The 20,362-nt window shown below is 42.4% G+C and overlaps 1 protein-coding gene across 3 annotated transcripts in view; it reads left to right on the top strand.

Moving 5' to 3' along the window:
* Window positions 1-362: 362 nt before the first annotated feature.
* Window positions 363-20,362, top strand: part of NPSR1 (neuropeptide S receptor 1) — a 176,582-nt gene continuing 156,582 nt past the window's right edge. For all 3 annotated transcript variants that reach the window (XM_069462013.1, XM_069462011.1, XM_069462012.1), the window contains exon 1: window positions 363-509. In XM_069462013.1, coding sequence (XP_069318114.1) covers window positions 363-509 — 147 coding nt within the window. The remainder of the gene's footprint in view (window positions 510-20,362) is intronic.

Genomic DNA, 20,362 nt, shown 5'->3' with positions numbered 1-20,362 from the left:
AAGTTAGGAAAAGCACTCCAGGCCCCGGGAGGTCAGTCCAGGGGGCCACGTAGAGGGCTCTTGGGGTAAGGCCTGGGCCCTGGTCCGGATTGTGGGGTGATAAGGGCTGCGCTGGCTGCTGGATCAGATCGTATCTGCCAAGGAGAGAGCAGCACATGGATCCTCCTGTCGTCAGGCAGAGCTCTTCAGTGAGGTGGGCTCAGGGAGGGCTCTGTGCCTCTGCTCAGCCGAGCTCCAGCCAGAAGCCTTGGGAGGCAGAGGAGGTGCTGAGCAGCAGCTGCTTCCCTGCTCTCCGGAGGCGAGCTGGGCTCCCTCACTCTGCTGCAGGCACGGGGACAGTGAGGCTCAGCCCTCCCTGAGCCATGGCAGCCACCCTCACAGAGGGCAGCCCCAATTCCAGCGGGACCCCGCAGATGCTGGATTCTTCTCCAGTGGCTTGCACTGAAACGGTGACTTTCACTGAAGTGGTGGAAGGAGAGGAGTGGGGCTCCTTCTACTACTCCTTTAAGGTAAGTTTCCTGCCTTCCACTCTGAACGCTGACTTGAAATAATGAGACGGGAAGAACTTGAGAGAGCCAGTTAGAGTATCATGGCCAGTATTGTGAATGGGTATTGTTTATTTTCTTTACTAAAAAGGATTAAAAAAAAAAAAAAAAAACCCTGAGGAGCTACAGCAACAAGCTTTAGTGTGCAAAGACCTATATTGTAGTTTCTCATGAATACAGGTGCTCTTTTTCTGCTGCTTCTGAAAATCATAAGCAATATTTATGAGTGGTTGATTTTTATTTTCCCCCTTTCCTTAGGCAAAAGCGCCTTTAATTAATCCCATAGCAGTGCTTGAAATGTCTGTTTCTAGTAGGGGTTAGAGCTGTGAGATTTGTTCTAGGAACACCAGAGGCGTAGAAAACCCATGTCCCGGGGGGCAGTGACTGATGGAATGAGAGACAGCAATAAGCAAGGCAGTGCTGTCCTTCTTTATTGATCCTTTTCATTGAACGTCAGTGAGAAATTGATTCTTTGACAGTAGTTGGTGGTGCCACCTTTTGCAACAAGTTGCTTCCCATGACAAATGAAATAATCAGAGTTTGCTGAGTTTCATCTTCAAAGTATCCAAGAGCTACACCGAAAAAAGATCTTCATTAAGCTAATACTGTACTTTGCCCGATTCTGCAACAAGATCTTGTGAACAGGAACGAAGCAGGCAACTGGAAAGCAATAGTTCCTTGCTTCTTGCATCCAAACACTGAGCTGTGAGGTTATTTCACACGCTGCCTAATGGTACATTTGTTGCAATAATCCACAGTCTCAAACTGGTTCTTTATTCCAAAAAGGAAAATACTTCAAGAAAAATTCTAGCTGTTGCTTTATTGTTGTTGTTTAATCCTCTCCGTGTTCTTGAAATGATTTGGTTTCTACACAATAAGTTAGAATTACTGTGACATCCACCTCTCTACTGGAGGTTTGCTTCTTTGCGAACACTCAGAATAAAACTTTCAGCAGGGAGCTGTCCCGGGAGTCAGCCTGGCACTCAAGGGCTGGAGAGACTCTGTAGTAAAGCAGAGCCTGCACAAATCACTTCTGGCTGCAGCAGGGTCCAGTCCCTGGGAATCACCTCTTAACGCATGCACACGCACACAGCCCAACTGCTCAGCTCTGAGACATGGCATTGAAAGTGAAACTAGAGTTTGTTGCCATTTACTATTGACTGAATAATTCCCTTTGTGAAATCAACCTGCAGATTCAGCGATTCTGTCTCGGCAGGCTTTGTGAAACTGGGAAGCACAGGACTCCATTCAGTGACGCTGCCTGTGCAGCCTCCTTGATATTTACAGAACATGACAGCAAACAGAATGAAGACAGACTGACCATCACAAAGAGGATAATAATCAACAATGAGGCAGTTGTTCTGAGACTTGGGCCATAATCAGTCTCGGCTGAAATCTCATTTGCCAGTTTTTGAATACAGCACCTGAGGGGATGCTTTTTTTTTATTTCAGCTTATTATGGGGGTACAAAAGTTCAGGCTATGTATACTGCCCATGCCCCCCTATCCCACCCCCCGAGTCAGAGCTTCAAGTGTGTCCATTCCCCAGACAGTGCGCATCGCACTCATTATGTTGGTATACATCCATCCCTTCCCCCCACCCTGCACATCTGTCCGACACCCAGTTGGTATTATGTGAACAAACAAATCCTGGCTGGCTCTCTACAAGTGTTTGTCCTCTCTGAACTAGCAACATCATCTTTAGGCACGAAAAAGAATCACATCATATTGATCTCATTCCTATTGATATGTTTGCAGCAAAACAGCTAGACCACTGGACAAAGAGAGAAGCAGAAAGAGAGGAATTATGTCTTGCCAGGAGCTTAGAATGTTCCACCTCATTTTTTGAGAGATACATTCATTGACTAAATCATAGTGATTTTTAGTTGCACAGCAATCGGTAGTGGTATCCGCGGGAACCTAGCTTAAATTTCTTAGTGTATATTTTTTCCTTGCTCCCCTTTGAGCACAAGTAGTTTTGATGCACTGTTGATACAGAAACAGTTCTGATGCAAATGATGGTTCACTAAGAGTCATTTTATGCCACATATTTCCGAAGAAGAAAGTCAAAACTCTTCCCCTTTGCAATCTCTCAAATGTGTCCCTTTAATCCCATTGCCTTTACCAAAAGCAGCAAAAAAAAAAAAAAAAAAAAAAAAAAAAAAAAAAAAAAAGAAAAGCATAAAAACAAAAATGGTAACAGCAGTAAAAGTAGCAGAAATAATAGAAACAGTGGTGGCCATACATCTCACTTGCTGTGGGAATCTTTGGTGCCAAGAGTCTTAGCAAGACTCACTTAGCAAGTGAGCTCTGTGAAGTGTCCCATTTAATTCTCACAACCCCTGGTGTAGCTTTCCATCCGGACTTACCTCCCATCTTCATCTGTGTTTATTTAAATTCTACCCATTCTTCAAGGCTCAGCCTCAGTGGCTTTCTCCGTGAAGCCCTCCTTGACTCATCCTGCCTCTGAGTTTCAGTAGTCTCGCACTGTACCTCTCTTCTTGCCACATGATGCAACTCTGCCTTAAACTGCTGTTTCAACATGTGTTGGGTAAATGTGTTACAGTAATTAAGCTCTTTGGGTGAAAGGAATGGCTAATGTTTCATATTCTCTCCAGGCCCCAGGGCCATGCTAGGCATATACAATAAACATTTACTGCATAAATGAAGCGTGGTGGTGTTTTTCTGTCAATTGCCAAACTTTGTCAGAATGAGCAACAGAGAGCTTGCTCTCCCTGTGCCAGAGGTGGGGGAGCTGGGGGGCGGGGTCTTGTGAGCCACAGTTCTACCCATCAACCTCTTCTCTCCCTGGTCTCTACCAACTATACTCACCCAGGTCTGATGATCAGCTATCCCTATCCCATTTCTAAGCCTCTGGGACCCAGGTAAATTACAGATCCCAGTGGGTGGGCTATAGAATTAGTTGTGGCACTGTGGGCTGCTGTCCAGCTTGATTTAGCCCTGGGGAATCCGTACCCACCATGTTGCAGGCTTACCTAGTCTTAGCTGCCCTGCTTGGTCCACACACCTGGGCTTCTACCTTAGCTTCCCACCTCACACTCTAGTTCTTCTCCTCTGAACCCCAAAACTCTCTTGGGGTCTAGATCTTACTGGCATCTCCTTCACAGGTTCAGAGCCTTTTCCTTCCTCCCGTCTCCACCCCCAAATCCTAGCTTCTATTTCCACCACTCTAACCTACTCTGCCTCCCTAAGCATGTTGGGCTCTTGGAAATCAGCAGGAAGGTTGGGGGTGAGACCACCTGCCCCTCCTCTATCATGGGCTTTGTGTGACTAACCCTGCATGGTCTTGGGTTCAAAGTTCGCAGCTCAGACATTGTTTTATTTTTTTTTTCATTGTTCCCAATTTCTTGTATTTTCAAGGTTGCATCCACCTCTCCTCCTCAATTCTTAGGCCCCATAATTAAGAACTTATACGGGCTTCCAGAATCCGCTGAAAGTTTTCAAGGAGGACGGGACCTCGCTCATCAAAAAGTGAATGGGGCACCTGAGTACACGGCTGTCCAAATGGAAGACAAACACAAAACTCACACAAAGCACTTAATTTTGCCAGCGAATTCACTAGCAATGTTTCCTGAATCTCTGATTCTTAATGATGGGAAACCTAATTAGAAGTAACTGGAAGGTTGGCCGGGCGCGGTGGCTCACGCCTGTAATCCTAGCACTCTGGGAGGCCGAGGTGGGCGGATCGTTTGAGCTCCGGAGTTCGAGACCAGCCTGAGCAAGAGTGAGACCCCATCTCTACTAAAAATAGAAAGAAATTATATGGACAGCTAAAAATATATATAGAAAAAATTAGCCGGGCATGGTGGCGCATGCCTGTAGTCCCAGCTACTCGGGAGGCTGAGACAGGAGGATCACTTGAGCTCAGGAGTTTGAGGTTGCTGTGAGCTAGGCTGACGCCACGGCACTCACTCTAGCCTGGGCAACAGAGTGAGACTCTGTCTCAAAAAAAAAAAAAAAAAAAAAAAAAAAAAAGAAGTAACTGGAAGGGATACCTGTCTGAATTAGTAAAATACCTAAATTATAAGATAATGCAAATGAAACTCAGTTTTATTTCTCTTCCTAGAACGAAGAAACATGAACCCAGACTGATAAATATCCCCTAATGACAATCTTTTGTTGAGCCTCCTTCAGTGGGTAGTTACAAATGATATGTGATTATCTAACCATTGTTTATATGTAAATGGTTGCTTCTCAGTGCTTGAGGGTGATTGGACACAGCTTGTTCCCTTTGTTTGTATACTCTCCCTTCCACGCTCTTTTGCTGTTAATTTTCTTAACATATCCTTCCTCCATTAATATAACAAAACCAATTTCAGTTCAAGGCATGTCCCAATTATCTCACACTATGCTTTTGCAAGAGCTCAATTTAAGAAGCTTAAGTAGACTGTGCTTGTTTTCGTTACACTTAGGTTGACAACTCGTTCTAAGACCTCGTTCTACCTCCTGAATACTGGCATGTTCACCTCTGTCATCTCAACTCCTCTCTGCCCACTTACCTGCTTCCCTGTGCCCCCTCCCCACCCTCCCCAGCTCTCTGGGACTCGCTCGTCTCCCCTCCTGCTCTGGACCAGGACGGTGTCAGTGATGCCCTTCCCGGAGTCCAGGAGCCCTAAGTTCCCACCTTCTCATGCATTTCCTGAAATTTGTAACGAGGAGGCTTGCATTTACATCACGTATTTTTTATCTTCTTCTAATTAGTCTCGCTCAGTATGTTCAGTTTGAGTTTCTACAGCTGAATACTGTGGCTGTTCCTAAGGGAATTACTACTAGTTTCGCTCAGTTAAATAATTATTAAAGGTCTGATTCCTTCTGCCTGCTCTGCTCCCCACACCTAGCACTCCACGTTCCAATCCCCACCCTACCAGGCAGCGTGTCCAATTTCACTCCATGCGAATGAGAAACACAGAGGACGGCATGCAATTTCCTTGTAGCCTGTCTTAGAGCTATAGACCCTAGTGTGTGAAAAAGGAAATTTTCCTCAATTAAATTTTTCTTGGCGTTACTAATACATCTTATGGCAGGAAACACAATCTTAGTTAATTCGGAGTAAACCCAGTCATTGCAGAGCATTTCAGCCTAGGAAGAGTTTTCACATTCCTTGGCATCTAACTCTAGGGCCAGTGCTTTTGCAGGGTATTCCTGTGTGTGTATGTGGGGGGTGGGGTGGAAGATGGTTGAGGGGGTTGGATCTTGTGAGGATCCTGGGAAAATTAGCCTCAGCTGAAACAAGGCCTGTGTGCCCCTTAGACATGGTCATTCTTGTTCTGAACCCTTGCTTGGGTCCCCATCTGGCCCAGGTCAGAACCCACTGCTTTCTCTCTCCCAGGTACATTGTGCTCAAATCTCCCTCTCACCCTCTCTCAATCCAGGCTAGATTTCCACATCCTTACTAGGAATGGAAAATTTGACTGCTCCCCACTCTGCTCTGGGCAGCAGAAAACATAGTGACATTATTTCTGACCCTCTCTCCCACCACGTAGCCCTCTGAACTGTCCAACTCCCACCTCATAATAGCTGGGAAAATCCAGGAGGCTGCATTTCCCCAGGCCCTACACAGTACGTGGACCTCAGCTCCCTTCCAATCCTGTGCTCCCCAAGTTTAGCAGGTGTTCTCTCTCCCTCTCTCTTTTTGGGCTAACCCTTGGAGGGGGGGGCAATCCAACGCCCTCTCATAGATGTCTAAGCTCCCCCACATCTCTCCTGGGACGCTACACCACTATTGGACCTTCTAAACCATCCATCTCCCATCTCTGTAGTAGGAAATTGACTACACAACGTTCCTCCCAATTTATTATTCTGGGCTCCCTGCTCTGAATGCTCAAAAGACAAGAGCCATTTCTCTTCAAGCTGCTTATGATCTCCTCCAGGAGGTATTTTGAAAGCTCAGCGTTGCCTTGTTTCTCCCAGTCTACCTTGGTGGAGCAGACGTTGCACCCGGAGAGCAGCGGGATAGGGGCTGGGGCTGCCTGGGCTGGGGGAGGTTGGATCAGGGAAGTGGGAAGGAGTACATCCTTTAATGCTTCAAAATGTTACTCTGTCATCCTTGAAATGATTTCGTGTTGATACAGTGAGTAAGAATGTTTCAAGCGGTGCATTCAAGTAGACAAGAAATTAAACTTTGTTTTTCTGTAACTAAACTTAGCTTCTCCCTGGACCTGTCAGTCCACCTCTTGCAGAGAAGGCAGCTTAGTCATACCAGGTAAACGCAGCCTTGAGCTTTCGCCACCGTTTCCGTGAGGCTTTAGAGCCAGACTGCTGGGGTCAAATCCCAGGGCCACCACCATCTAGCTGCGTGAATTTGGGCAGTTCACTTCTACCTGTGCCTCGGTTTCCTCTTTCAACAAACAAGGCTAATAATTGGCTGTCCTTCAGAGGGCTGCTATGAAAAGTCAAATGAAAAATGCTCGTAAAGCCTTTAAGAACAGCAAGTGGCCGAGTAATAGTCAATATTAGCTATTATGTTCCCAGGAATTAGTCATTTCTCTCTTTTCTCAAGGCTACAACTGAGAGGTGAGAAGCCAATATTATCTATACAGAAGCAGCTTCTAAACATGCTGGGAGAGACACTGCAGGCTGAAGCACTTCAGCATGGCTTTAATATGCATCTGGGCCTCAAACACCGGTGGTGGATCGAGCTGCTTCGTTTGTTTTCTTTCTTTTTTTTTTTTTTTAAATTAGATCATGAAAAAAATGTAAACTAAAATATAGATATTTAGGGAAGATTCCATTTCTTACTTTATCATCCTGATATTGTGTCTAACTATTATCTAGGCAAGCTTAATGGCCCACTACATGAAAGCCTATTTGCAGAGAGGAGAAATTATGCCCTACCCAGAGAAAGAAAGAATTGGCCTCTTCTGTGGCAAAAAGCTTTTCCAGGCCACAGATGGCAAAATCACCCAAGGTTATGATGGGGTTGTGAGCAATAATCAAGGTTCTTGTTTTCCCACTTAGGCAATATCGATGGCTACCTAAAAACAATGGATCTCTTACTCTTAGCACACATTATAGTTTGCACTGTGATTTCATATCAGCACATTTGAGCCTCCCATCATCTCCAAGGGGGGTTAAAATTGCATTCTTTTTTTTTAACTATATATGAAAAGATGAGAGAAGTTAAAGGTGTAACTTCCTAAAAAAATAAATTAATAAAATAAAAAGGAAAGAAAAAATATTCTAAGCTGATTTTAGTCATGATAGGTAAGGCACAATAGTAAATTCTGAATCTCAGCACATTAACACACTAAACGATTATTTCTCTCTCACATTTCAGTTGCAAAGAGGTCCACTTGTAGCTACACTTTCTTGACCAAGTGGCTTCCAGGAGAGATGGGAAATGCTTACTGGCTTTGGCCTGAAGTGACGCATGACTTTGACGCACTTCCATTGGCAAGAATTAGTTTCCTGACAGGCATGGAAAATGCCCCCAGTGTGGGGGACATAGTGCATGGCTTTAAAGCTTTGGTCCTCACCATCTGCAAGATAAAACCCAAATTCCTGGGCCTGGCCTACTGAGCTTTCACAGTCTGACCTAACCCCCTTCTGCTCCTCTCCTCTAGACCACGGCAATGAGTGTCTCACCATAGTCCAAGAGCAGGAGATTCTGTTTACCTTGTTGGAAATGCCTTTCTCACACCTTTTTCTTCTGTTATCACTCTAAACCCAACCTCTCCTTCTTTGGTGCAAGCTTCAGATAGGTTTAGTAGTCCAGCGTCATCACCGTACCTGTGCTCCTAATGCACCTGGAATCTCTGTGCAACACGATTCATCTCTTCACGTGCATGTTTGCCTATATTCACACCACACGGGCACACACACACATATGCACACACATACAGTCATGAGCACATACACATGGACACATAGAGACACAGATATATACACACAAGACACACACAGACAATAGATGTCAGTCACTTAAGCACACCTCTAGGTCCCACTACCCCTAGTACAATGACCGACACATAGCAGATAAATAGTCAATAAATATTTGTTGAATGAAAGAGCATATCAAGGAACAATCTGTATAACACATTTATTGCTAAAGTCTCAATAAGTTCATGTGAAAGGATTACGGTGGATGCAGTTTTAATCCTTATTCACCGACCATTGGGTTTGAATTTTAAAGGTGCCATAATTTGGGAGGATTCCTGACACCATGGTAAGCCATGTTGAGGAGATGCATGGACAGGTCTTTAGAATGGAAGCAAGCAACATCCAAGGCCTCTCTCTTTTCCTTCCTGTGCTGCCAGATTCCACATTCCAGGCCTTGGGATCATCCACCTCTGAGCCCCAGGAAACCAGGCAGGCATTGAGCAAAGCACAATGTTAACATTCACATCTCTGCTCTCCATCTGTGTCCTGGTGCTGATTATAAAAGCACAACCACAGAGAGCTTCTGCAGGGTGCACTGGGCAGAGGACACCACTCGTGGGACAAATGGATCCAGCCCTGTCTACTAGAATTCTCTATCAGACAGTCGCATGTGATTCCTGCCTCTGGACACTTCTAAAAGATATGTCAGTCCTGTGAACAGTAAGACAACAGCTACTTTCTCTAGGTTGAAGCCCATACCAGTACTAGGGAGCCAAAGAGGATTTATTACTGTCCTGAGGCTGGTAAACTAATGTGATAATTCAATAAATATTACTAAAAATGATTTTAGGCTTGTAAATCTTAACACCTATGGATAAACATAAATATTTCTTACTCTTATTTGATTTAATTTAAATTTTAAAATTAATATCATGTCTAAAAACAGTCAAAGCATAGTAATGTGGAATACATGCCTTTAAACTATATTCTTTCCCTCCTTATTACTATAGATAACCCTTCACCCTACTAAGTTGAGAATAACAGATTGATTTAACCAAGTACAATCGTTCCTTAGTATCCATGAGGAATTGGTTTACAGGACTCCTCTCAGATACCAAATCCATGGATGTTCAAGTCACCAATATAAAATGGTACAGTTTTTGCATATACCCTATGCACATCCTCCTGTATACTTTAAATTATCACTAGATTACCTGTAATACTAATACAATATAAATGCTATGTAAATAGTAGTTATACTGTATTGTTTAGGGAATAATGGCAAGAAAAATGGCTGTACATGTTCAGTACATATGCAATCATCTATTTTTTTCCAAATATTTTCAATTCACGTTGGTTGAATCCGTAGATGAGGAACCCACAGATGCAGAAGATTGACCGTATTACCTTAGACTCTGGGGGTTCAGAGATGGACAAAACAGGCGCCTTGCCCTCAGGAAGCTCTGTCTATTGGGAAGAAACAAACATTTGGTCAATAATTACCTATATGCCAGGCACAGTGGCTCACACCTATAATCCTAGCACTTTGGGAGGCCAAGGTGGAAGGGTCTCTTAAGGCCAGGAGTTTGAGACCAGCCTGGGCAACCTAGTGAGATCCCATCTCTATAAAAAATAAAAAGATTAGCTGAGTGTGGTGGTACACACTTGTAGACCCAGCTACTTGGGAGGCTGGGGCAGGAGAATCGCTTGAGCCCAGGAGTTTGCGGTTGCAGTGAGCTATTATGACACTACTGTACTCTAGCCTGGGCAACAGAGTGAGAGACTCTGTCTCAATTTTTAAAAAATTACTTATAATACAAATGAAAAAGATGTAGTCATTTAGATAAAGGAAGAAAAGATGGGGGGCGGGGACAGGCAGAGGTATAAATAAATGGGGGAAAAAAAGGATTTCTGCATAGAAAATTAAGTTGACCTGCATAGACGGAGTAAAGTTTAGGGTTTAGGTAAAAGAGTTAGAGAAGTAAAAAGAACTAAAAAGAACCAAGTGGACCATTAGACTAAATAATATGGGTTTTATTCTTACAAGCAAGAAGAAATCTTTGAAGTTTTATTAGCAAAAAAATGTTAACTGTTCAAAATTATGATCTTAGAGAGATTAATCAGGTTGCTGGGTGGATTGCGGGGAGAAGATGCTGGGGAAGGGAAGTCAATTGTGATGATCAGCATGAGGGGTTGAGTGCTCAATCAGCCAAGATTGTCTGAGATGGAGGAAGAAGCACTGAGTGTCATGTGAGACCACATGTGGGGCTGGGGGACCATAGGAGATTGGCAGAGGCAGAGAAGTAAAAGAGATGAGAGTCAAAAATTGATGTTGATTCTAAAATTTACATGGAAAGACAAAGGAAATTGAATAGCTGCAATAATTCTGAAAAAGAATAAAGTTGGAAAACTCACACTACCTGCTCTACAGACTTACTATAAACCTACAGGTAGTATCGAGGAGAGGACAGATGTCCAGATCAATGGAAGAGAAGACAGAGCCCAGAAATAGCCCCAAACATATATGGTCAATTGATTTTTGACAAAAGTACAAAGGCAATTTAATAGAGCAAAGGAAAAATGGTGCTGGAACAAGTGGATAGTCACATGTAAAAAGTGAACTCCAATCTATACCTTCCACCCTATAAAAATTAATCCCAAATGGACCATAAACCTAACAACAAATCCAATATAAAGAAAATATAGAAGAAAGTCTTTGTGATCATGGATTAGACAAAAGTTTCTTACATACACCACTAAAAGCACAATCCATAAAGGAGAATTTTGATAAATTGGATTTCTTTAAAATTAAGAACTTCTGTTCTTTGAAAGATGCTATTAAGAGAATAAAAAGGTAAATTCCATACTAGGAGAAAATATCTATAAATCCCATATCTAATAAAGAATTTGTATCCAAACATATAAAACTTCTTAAACCTCAATAAAAAGAAAGCAATCTACCCAATTTTTAAAAATAGCAAAGGATTTGAACATACACAGATGGCGGATAAGCACATGAAAAGATGCTCGGCCTCATTAGTCACTAGAGAAATGCTAAATAAAACCATAATGAGATGCCACCATACATTTATTAGAATGGCTAAAATAAAAAAAAAAATACTGATAATGCCAAGTACCAGCAAGAATATGGAGGTACTAGAACAATTATACATTGTTGATGGCAAGGTAAAATGGTAAAGACATTTTGGAAAGCTATTTGCTATTTTCTTATAAAATTAAACATACATTTACTATACAACCTAGAAATCCTACTCCTAGATATTTGCCCAAGGGAAATAAAACACAAAAGGCTGTACATGAATCCTTATTGAGGCTTCATTTGAAATTGCCAAAAACTGAAAAGAAAAAAAAACACAAACATTTCTCAGCTGGAATATGGATAAAGAAATTGGTACATCCGTACAATGGAATATTATTCAGCAATGAAAAAGAAATATACTTCCAGATTATACAACAGCATGGATGAATTTCAAATGCATTATGCTAAGTGAAAGGAGCCAGACTCAGTTGTTATTTATCATAATGATTTCAGTAGTATTATATTCTTAAAAACGCAAAACTCTAACAATGAAAAACAGATCAATGATTGCCATGAGCTGGGCAAAGAGGACAGGGTGACTACCAAAGGGCACAGGGAAATCTTTTTGAATGGTGGACCTATTCTATGTCTTAATTGTAATGATGGTTACATTTGTCAAAACTCAAAGAATGGTGCATTAAAAGGGTGGATTTTTCTCTTTATAAATTATACCTTAATTAAAAAAATGATTAAATAGGGATTTATATCATGAGTTTAATTTTTCAACAAAGCATGTTTCACTTAAAATTGTAGATCTCAAGTGACAGCATAGTGAGAGTATAGTTGAAGCCCCAAAACTGAAATGAGATGTAGATTTAGAAGTGATTAGTACATAATTAAAGACGGATAAAACTCCAAGAGCAACAAGTGTAGCTCAAAACGGGCAGAGTGATGAAGGCCTCACTTGGGTCCCTGCTCAACTGTCACTTTCTCAATGGTCTTCTATGATCTGACCGTCAAGAATGGCAACAGTCCCATCATCACTCTCTATCCTCCATCAGGATCTACCTTTCCTTATCACACTTACACGGCATATGATATGGTTATGCATGTGTTGTCTATCTCATAGTTTTTAGAAATTACGTTCCATGAAGACAGGAGCTTCACCTTGTTTCACTGCTGTGTTCCCAGTTCCAACAACCGTGTCTGGCCCAGACTAGACCCTCACAGAGTCGTGAGAGTGAATGAATCTTGTTATGGACTTAGCACTCAGATAGGCATAAATTGACAAAGAATTCAGGACACAGTTCTAAGAACATTTTCCACTTTACAAGTACTCATCAACCACAAGTCATTCACCATGAATCTTCACCATATGTTATTTAGTACCCATAAAGAATAATGACAATGCTACTGAATTTTAGAAAACGTCAATGGGATTAGTGAAAGGAGGCACTAGATGAGCCTGAAGACGGGAAAAGGAGAGAGAACGGATTCTTAATAACCAGTGATGCTGTTTGCTTGGCTCAAAAGTTAGTTGATCCTAATCCCTTTCTCACCTTCCCAGCTAAATACTGACTGTCCTAGTCTCCCTTGCAGTTAAAGGTAGCACAGTTTGGGAGACTTAACTGGAAGTCTCTGAGATTTCTGATAAAGGTATTTCCTTTGCTGATGAAAGGAGAAAGACGTAGATGGCATTTTCATTCCCATCTTTTTTTCCGTTTGAACTCAGACTCAATGCATGGTGCTACCACAGCTATTTTGTGACCACAAGAGAAAAGCCAAGGCAACCTCAGCGAACTGAGGTTAGCAGAAATCCACCGTCAGATTTCTTTTTATATGAGAAAAATTAATTATTTGTTTAAGCCATTATTGAGTGGACTTTCTTTTATTTTAAGCTGAATATTTTCTTAACTGATATGAATACTAAGTGTAATACAATGTTAAGAGTATTTTAAGCTAAGGCCTTAAAAAGTGGCCCACGGAAAGTCAAATGAACATTTCAGTTATATGGGAAGTGCAGAGGCTGACTCTGCCCATGTTTCTTGTGCTGTTGTTACCTAGATTACAAAGGAGTTAAATAGATTCTTACAAACATTGATTAACACTAGATTTTACGTTTCTGAGTAATCAAGAAAAAGAAAGTCTCTCCCACACCCTAAAGACAAGGACCTTACATTTTCAGATGATTATCCATAGTCTAGATAATAACAATGCCATTTGTTTTTGTAATTTTATGAAAAAATACTAAAAGCCCTCAAAAAACTAAAAAAAAAAAAAACAAACCACAAACTACCCAAACATTAGGTTATTTGGATTATTTAATCCAACGGAACATTTTTTATTCTCTTTCAAAAAGCATAAGGAATCTCATCCTTTCCTAAGAGTTTAAAGCAACCAAAATAAGTGTGAGTTAGAGACACGGGCTCTGGACCCAGCAGCCAGTATGAGGGTGTGAGAACCTGAACACATCACACAGCTGCTCTGGTCCCAGGCAGCTCTGCTGTGGGTGCAGAAAAATGACAACTACCCTCCCTGGATGGGGAAGTAGGAGGGTAGCCACTTCTCATGTGGGGGGCAAAGTTGTGGGAGAGAGAGGAAGGGAGATAGACATGGAGGAGTTCTGTTCACTCATCCCCTGTGAGGGGCCTCGCAGAGCCCAGAGCGGGAGGGAGGTAGAGGACTGATACTCCTCCCTCTCAAACGTCAGCCTCACAGCTTCTCTATCCAGCCAGGTTCTCCACACTCCCAGGCTCTCCACCCACCCAGATTCTTCATCTTTCCAGACTCTCCGTCTTCTCAGCTACTCCACGCTCCCAGATTCTTCACCTTCTCAGATTCTCCACCCGCCCAGACTAGTCACCCATTGCTAAAGGTGAATAAAGCAGAAACTTCCTGGGACTCTTCCCCCTTCTGAGTTCCATTTTTGGAAAGAAAAAGAAAGTTCTCCTACAGACAGGAGTAGGAGGTTGTAGAGGAATAAAAAGCAACATAACCTCAACACAATTCATAAGAGCCCAGATGAAGATTCCCTGCCCTCTCACAAGGCACTCTCCCCACCTCCTCTGCCAGGGCATTCAGCTGAGACCTTGCATGCTGTGTTTTTTAAAAAATTTTCTTCTCTTTTCCCCAGTTCCCTTTTTATTTCATCTTAACTTTTTTCCTTGATAAACCAATTCCAAGTGTTAGCATAAAAACCATTCTGAGTAAACTAATTCCATCCTGCAGCTGTCTCTCACCTTGGTCCCCCTAACTTTCCATGGCTATTTGCATATTAAAAGAGGTCTTTGCCTAATGTAAATAAACTCTTACTCTCCTGGGCTCCCTGGGCATGACATAGTGAAGGTCATATGGGGTCTAGAGGATTCTTCCAGCTCCTTGAAGAAGCTACAACTCTTCTGCGGGGCTGGAACCACAATTCACTCAGGCCTCTGCATCAGACAAGAGGTCTCCCCACAGCACTCAGAATTCCACTCACATACAGAGACTGAATCCAAGTGTTTGTTCAAGGAATGTCATATCACGGTTTGATAAAAAAAAATGGAAAGAAATATTGTGAGTGCTCAAATGTAGGTTTCCCTTCTTTTGTCTACTATGGTAGACTATAACCCTTGGTAACAGATAGCAATCCATGCAAATAGGAGATATTCTTTTGACCAAGAATACATTTGATTCCCTTTCCAATACATTTAGTCCCATTTGAGAATTTTTGGCCTCAGTTATATAAACGTGCAAAGGGTATTCAAGAACACAGAAACTATTGGCCTAAAATAAAACTTAAAATAATTTATTGAATGCTAGCTCTGTGCAGCCACTCAGTCTTCTCCATTGATTATTTGATTTACTACCTCATTAATCAGGTTAAGTTAGGTTATGCTGAGGTGACGAATAACTGGGTATTCTCCATGAGTTAAAACCATTATGCATTAGTGTTTATTTCCTGCTCATGTCCCATGTCCATCATAGGTTAACACTGGGCCTTGGCTTGTTCTGTTCTCTCAGGGATTCAGGCTAATTAAGGGAGGCTCTGTCTCAATACAGGCTTCCCCTATACCAGAGTCAGGAGAGGAAAGAGAAAGAGAGAGAGAATAACAAAACCTGCCCTGGCTCTCATATCTTCTTCCCAGAAATGACACATATCACTACCACTCACAACTCATTGGCCAAAATAAGTTCATGGTCAAGTCTGACATCAATAGGGCAGAAAAATATAATTCTCCCTCTGGGAAAGGCAAGCGATATTGGTGCTCAGTAACCATCTACTACAAGTCCTAAAACTCTGAGACAGAGGAAAAGTGAGGCTCAGAAAGGATGAGTTCACACGATAGTTAATAGTCCAAAAATAGGAACCCAGACTCAGTTTTCCCATTTCATTTCTTTCTCCTGTCTCTCATATCAACTCCCCTGACCCTTATCATTTTTTCATGCCTTAAACACCAATTGAGATCTTGGTAGTGGTTCCTGGATTAGACATACAACATGTGAATTATCTATTTTGGGGAAAACCCATTTTTCCAATCAACTGCTGTTTTTCTACCATCACTGGGATGGACTGAAGTATTGAGTGTGCATGGACTTCCATGTCAAGTGGACAAGAGCAGGAAGATGGATTAGACAGAGGCGGGCATCAGGCTAGAGCATCAACCTGGCCCAGGGGACTGGCCTCTGCTGGGGTAACCAGGGCTCCACCAAAATCCAGGAGACCAGGATCAGCATAATACTCCGAGTCAGGCAGGGGGCTGCATCTGCAGACCTCAGCTAGACTCCCGCAGAATGACTGATGAGAGCTGGAAGAGGGAATGTCTGACCCCAGGCAGGGGGGGTGGGAGGGCTTGCACAATCCAGACAGCACATAAGGGGCCCAGAAATGCAGGCGAGGGAAGGAGAAGACAAATGAAACCAAAGCAGATGACCAGCTGTATGAATTGAGTGCACACCAACTCATTAGCTTTTTAAATCTTGCTGACCAGCCACCCAACTTAGTTGCACAGAAAACGAAATTTCCAAGAGTAGCAATTTAGGATGTTCTCCCAGGAATACTCCTACTGCACCCCTCTCATGCTTCTCTCCCCTACCCATTCTCACCTCCCAGGATGTTCAGCTCCAGATCCTTACATCTGCTTCTGCTCTTCCGTGTGTCAACTCTTTCTGCTTTCTTTCAGCTATTTGATCTAGAGTCTCCTGGACGGACTGGAAATATCAGAGTCTGAGCTGAGGTGGGCTCCCAGGGGAACGTTCTCACACGCTCTTTCTTATGCCCTCCAGGACAGAAAACAAATTCCTGCAGGTTTCTTTTTTTTAATTATGTGGATCATCAGGAATAATACCTCCTTGGTATTTTTATTACATGGTAATCACTTTGTTTTCTACTACATTGTAGAAATTTGGACCTAAGTTATCCAGATGTCAGTTTTCCATATTTCAAGAGTCTAGAGCTTAAATAGCAATTTAAATGTTAATCTTAGTTCCTTGGTACATAGCAGACACTTCATTCGTTTACTCAGCAAATATTAATTACTGCATAGATTTGAAGCCCAGAGTGTTTTCAGATGATTTCTAACATCTGTGGTTTGGTATATTATGGGAATTCAGATGGAATCCCAGAATTTAATTGTTTCAAAGTTTTCAATACATCTTATTTGTGGTTAATCTGGAAGTCCTCTTGTGATCCAAGAAAGAATTTTAAAATGAATGCAGAGCACTAGTGTTTCTGTTTCTGGTGAGATCTGCAGATTCACTAGTAACCAAAAAGCTGAATCAGGCAGTAATAATGCAAATGCAGTCTCACCTGCCAAGCCCTGATTGCAATGAGAACAATTAGGCAGAGGGAGATTCACATTGTTAATAAAACATGATCTCTGACCCATGGCACTGATGATAAAACATTCCAGAACAATAACTTACCATTTCCAGCCAGAGCAGAAATGGCTAATGCAGTTATTCAACATGTCCTGAAGACTAAATTAAGAAATAATGTGTTAGGCAATAATCCAAGGTCCATTGAATGGCTTTCCTGCTCAATCCCAGTCTGAAGGTGCTAACATTATGTTCTGTCACCTGCGACGGCGCATTGAGAGACAGCACACAGGCAATTCAGGCAATGAAGACAATTGAAGAAGACCTCAGATAGACAAGAATCTTTCCGTTTGGCAGCAAGTTCTTTTAACTCTGGATGGTGACCTTGTCCCATTTTTTAAATAAGTGGTTTGGTTTACAGGATCAATCCCCAGTTTCCCATCATAAACCCTTCTCTACTGGTACCATACCTAATGGGCCTGGATGGCCACTATCTGTCCCCACTAACCTGTAGTTTTCACCCTCCAACTTCACTCACACTAATGCCAGGCACCCTACTTCTTAGCTTGGCTACTTCTACTCATTTGTTCAGACTCAGCTCACATATCAGTTTCTCTGAGATACACCTCTTCGCCAACTACAACCTGCCCCTCCCCAAGCTCTACCTTGGGATTCTACATTTCTATCATAGACATTCACATTGAATATTTTGGTACTTACATAGTTTCCTCTACCATCAGACTCTGAACTCCTTGCCTTAGCCTTCCTTATGTCCCCAAAGTATGTCGAATTTTGTTACTAGATTCTCAAAACATGTTCTTTGAACTTGATTATACAGCCTAGAAACCACTATAACCATGTCCACAGTTCCATGATTTCCAGGAGAGTTTCCCACTTTTGGCCTGAGTATCATTTCTACACCAACATGCACATGCCAAGACTCTCCCTTCAGGGTAAATGCTTCTCCCTCTGACACACTACATAAGAGTTCACAGAATGACTCTTGGTCCTCAACTTGTTGGAACCATCTTCACCTCAGCAGGCTTAACTTCAACTGCAGCTCCAACCATGTTCTCTGTTCTTCACTCAGGAGGCCCCATCAGCTTGTCCTGCCAGCCCCTAGGCAGGTCCAGAGGCACTGCAGAGGGTGCCAGTTCCATCCCTGCCCTGGACTCCTGTTGGGGCTAAGGCTATGAGAAGCCTTACCAAGGTAGTAAACTTTGCATTAACATCAACCTTTATATGTAGCTTTATACAGGTTTCTTATTTTTTGTAATCATGATTAACTCAAGTCTTGTCATACATGTTTTCATAATCCAGTGTTAGAAAAGACTACCTTGGGTAATCCAAGATAGAATAGCCATGGCTGTAGGTAAAATAGTTAGAAAAGGTGAATGCAGAACAGTGATTGTGATGACAATGATTCAACTGTATTTGCAAGGGTATCTCCCTGCTGGGTTACAGGAGTTGGGGGGGTAGGATTTCAAAAAGGGCATCATTTGAAGAAAATGGCAGTGGGGAAGGAGGAAGGTGGGCCCTCCTGTGCTGGCCCAGTCCTACCTCTGGGCTTCCTTGTTGACCTTGGCTGGCTGTTAACCACCTGGCAGTGGTTCTGAAGCAGCAGGTGGAGTGAGACATGGGGAGAAGCTGGGACAAGCTCCTAAATGACAGGTTCCCAACTTTTCAGTTACTGCTCTGAGGTCACCAGAGCAGTAATGTAGTAATGTGTCTCCATCTCCAAGTCTAACTGAGCAGCGTCAGGAATCCATTGCTTTGCCATCTGTTCCTACCTGTTTCACTTAAAATTGTGTGCCCCTGTGTGTATGTGCGTGTGCATCTCTGTGTTGCACCATGACTCATCCTCAATTGAATTAGAAATCCCAGTTCTTTGCTTTTGCTGTTCCCCACCCCCCTGGAGCAGATTAATGAGGCTTGAGGCTTTGAGTAGGCCTAAGAGCCTGGGTGCTGGAATGATAGAAGCCACACAGATCTAGTAACAGGACAGAACTTCTCTGCCTGTTCACTGAGAACTGATGCTGAATCTTTTTTCTGAGACTTCATTCCCTGTCTTGGAATAGCTACTTGATATTCCCTGTCTTGATATTAGTTCCTTCCTGTGTTTGAGATATTCCTCTTCAGTATCACATAAATAACAACATTCATAAAACAAATTCTGAAAATATAAAGGGCACAGAAAGTCCGGTGACCCCCAGGAGTGATGATGTAGCTACATCTTGTGTGACATCTGTGACTACTGTTGTGTGGAAGCTACATGTTGCTCTGGTGTCCACCCGTTCATCCAATGCATTAACTTTACACTCAGTCCTGGGAGAGACAGTCATGAATCTGACCAAGTCATGGAAACCCAGCTTCAGACAAGTTCTGGCTCAGAAGGAAAATGAAGATTTGTTTCCCACTTGAAAATTGAAAGTAAATGAAGCAAATTCACTTTCTCTGAACCAAAACTTGAGCAGAAAACCACTACAGTAAGCAAGGCATGGACTTTTCAGTCAAGCAAAGCTATGTTCAAATCTCACGCATCACTTATAAGCCAGTGACCCAGATGAGTAACTTCTCTGAGCCTCATTTCCTTACCAGTAAGACTGAAGACAGTGACGGCTCATTGGTCAGGTTGTGATGGTTAAGTGAGCAATATGTAAAGCTTCTCAAACGATGCTTAGCACCTGACAGTTGATCAACAACAAACATTTATTGCTCACCTACTATACATTACAAACCAAGTAAGCCAAGTGCTGGATTAATGTGATTCACTCAAATAATTTCATTCCCATTCACGGTACGATTGTTAAAGATACTTAGACTTTTTGTCTTCCAGTTTCTGGGATCTCATTGGAAAAGAAGATTATCATTCTTTGGATCTGGATAAGTCATATCTTCCACTCCAGACAAGCCTGACTTATCCAGATTCCACTAGAGTAACTGAAAGTCCTGTATTTCCCATTTCAAATGACCTTTTCATTTGAATGATCCCTATAAATACTCTTGCACTTGCCATCAACCATGTATCAACTAGCCATGCAACTGATATGTATCAAGCACTTTCTGTGGACCAGACAGATGTTAAGCTTGGAGCAGTGACCCAGACCTAGTCCCTCCCTCATGGACATCCTTTCAGTTCTGGA

The sequence above is a fragment of the Eulemur rufifrons genome, chromosome 29 (genome assembly GCF_041146395.1).
Source record: "Eulemur rufifrons isolate Redbay chromosome 29, OSU_ERuf_1, whole genome shotgun sequence".
NCBI lineage: Eukaryota > Metazoa > Chordata > Mammalia > Primates > Lemuridae > Eulemur > Eulemur rufifrons.
This window is presented reverse-complemented; position numbering and strand designations above follow the sequence as displayed.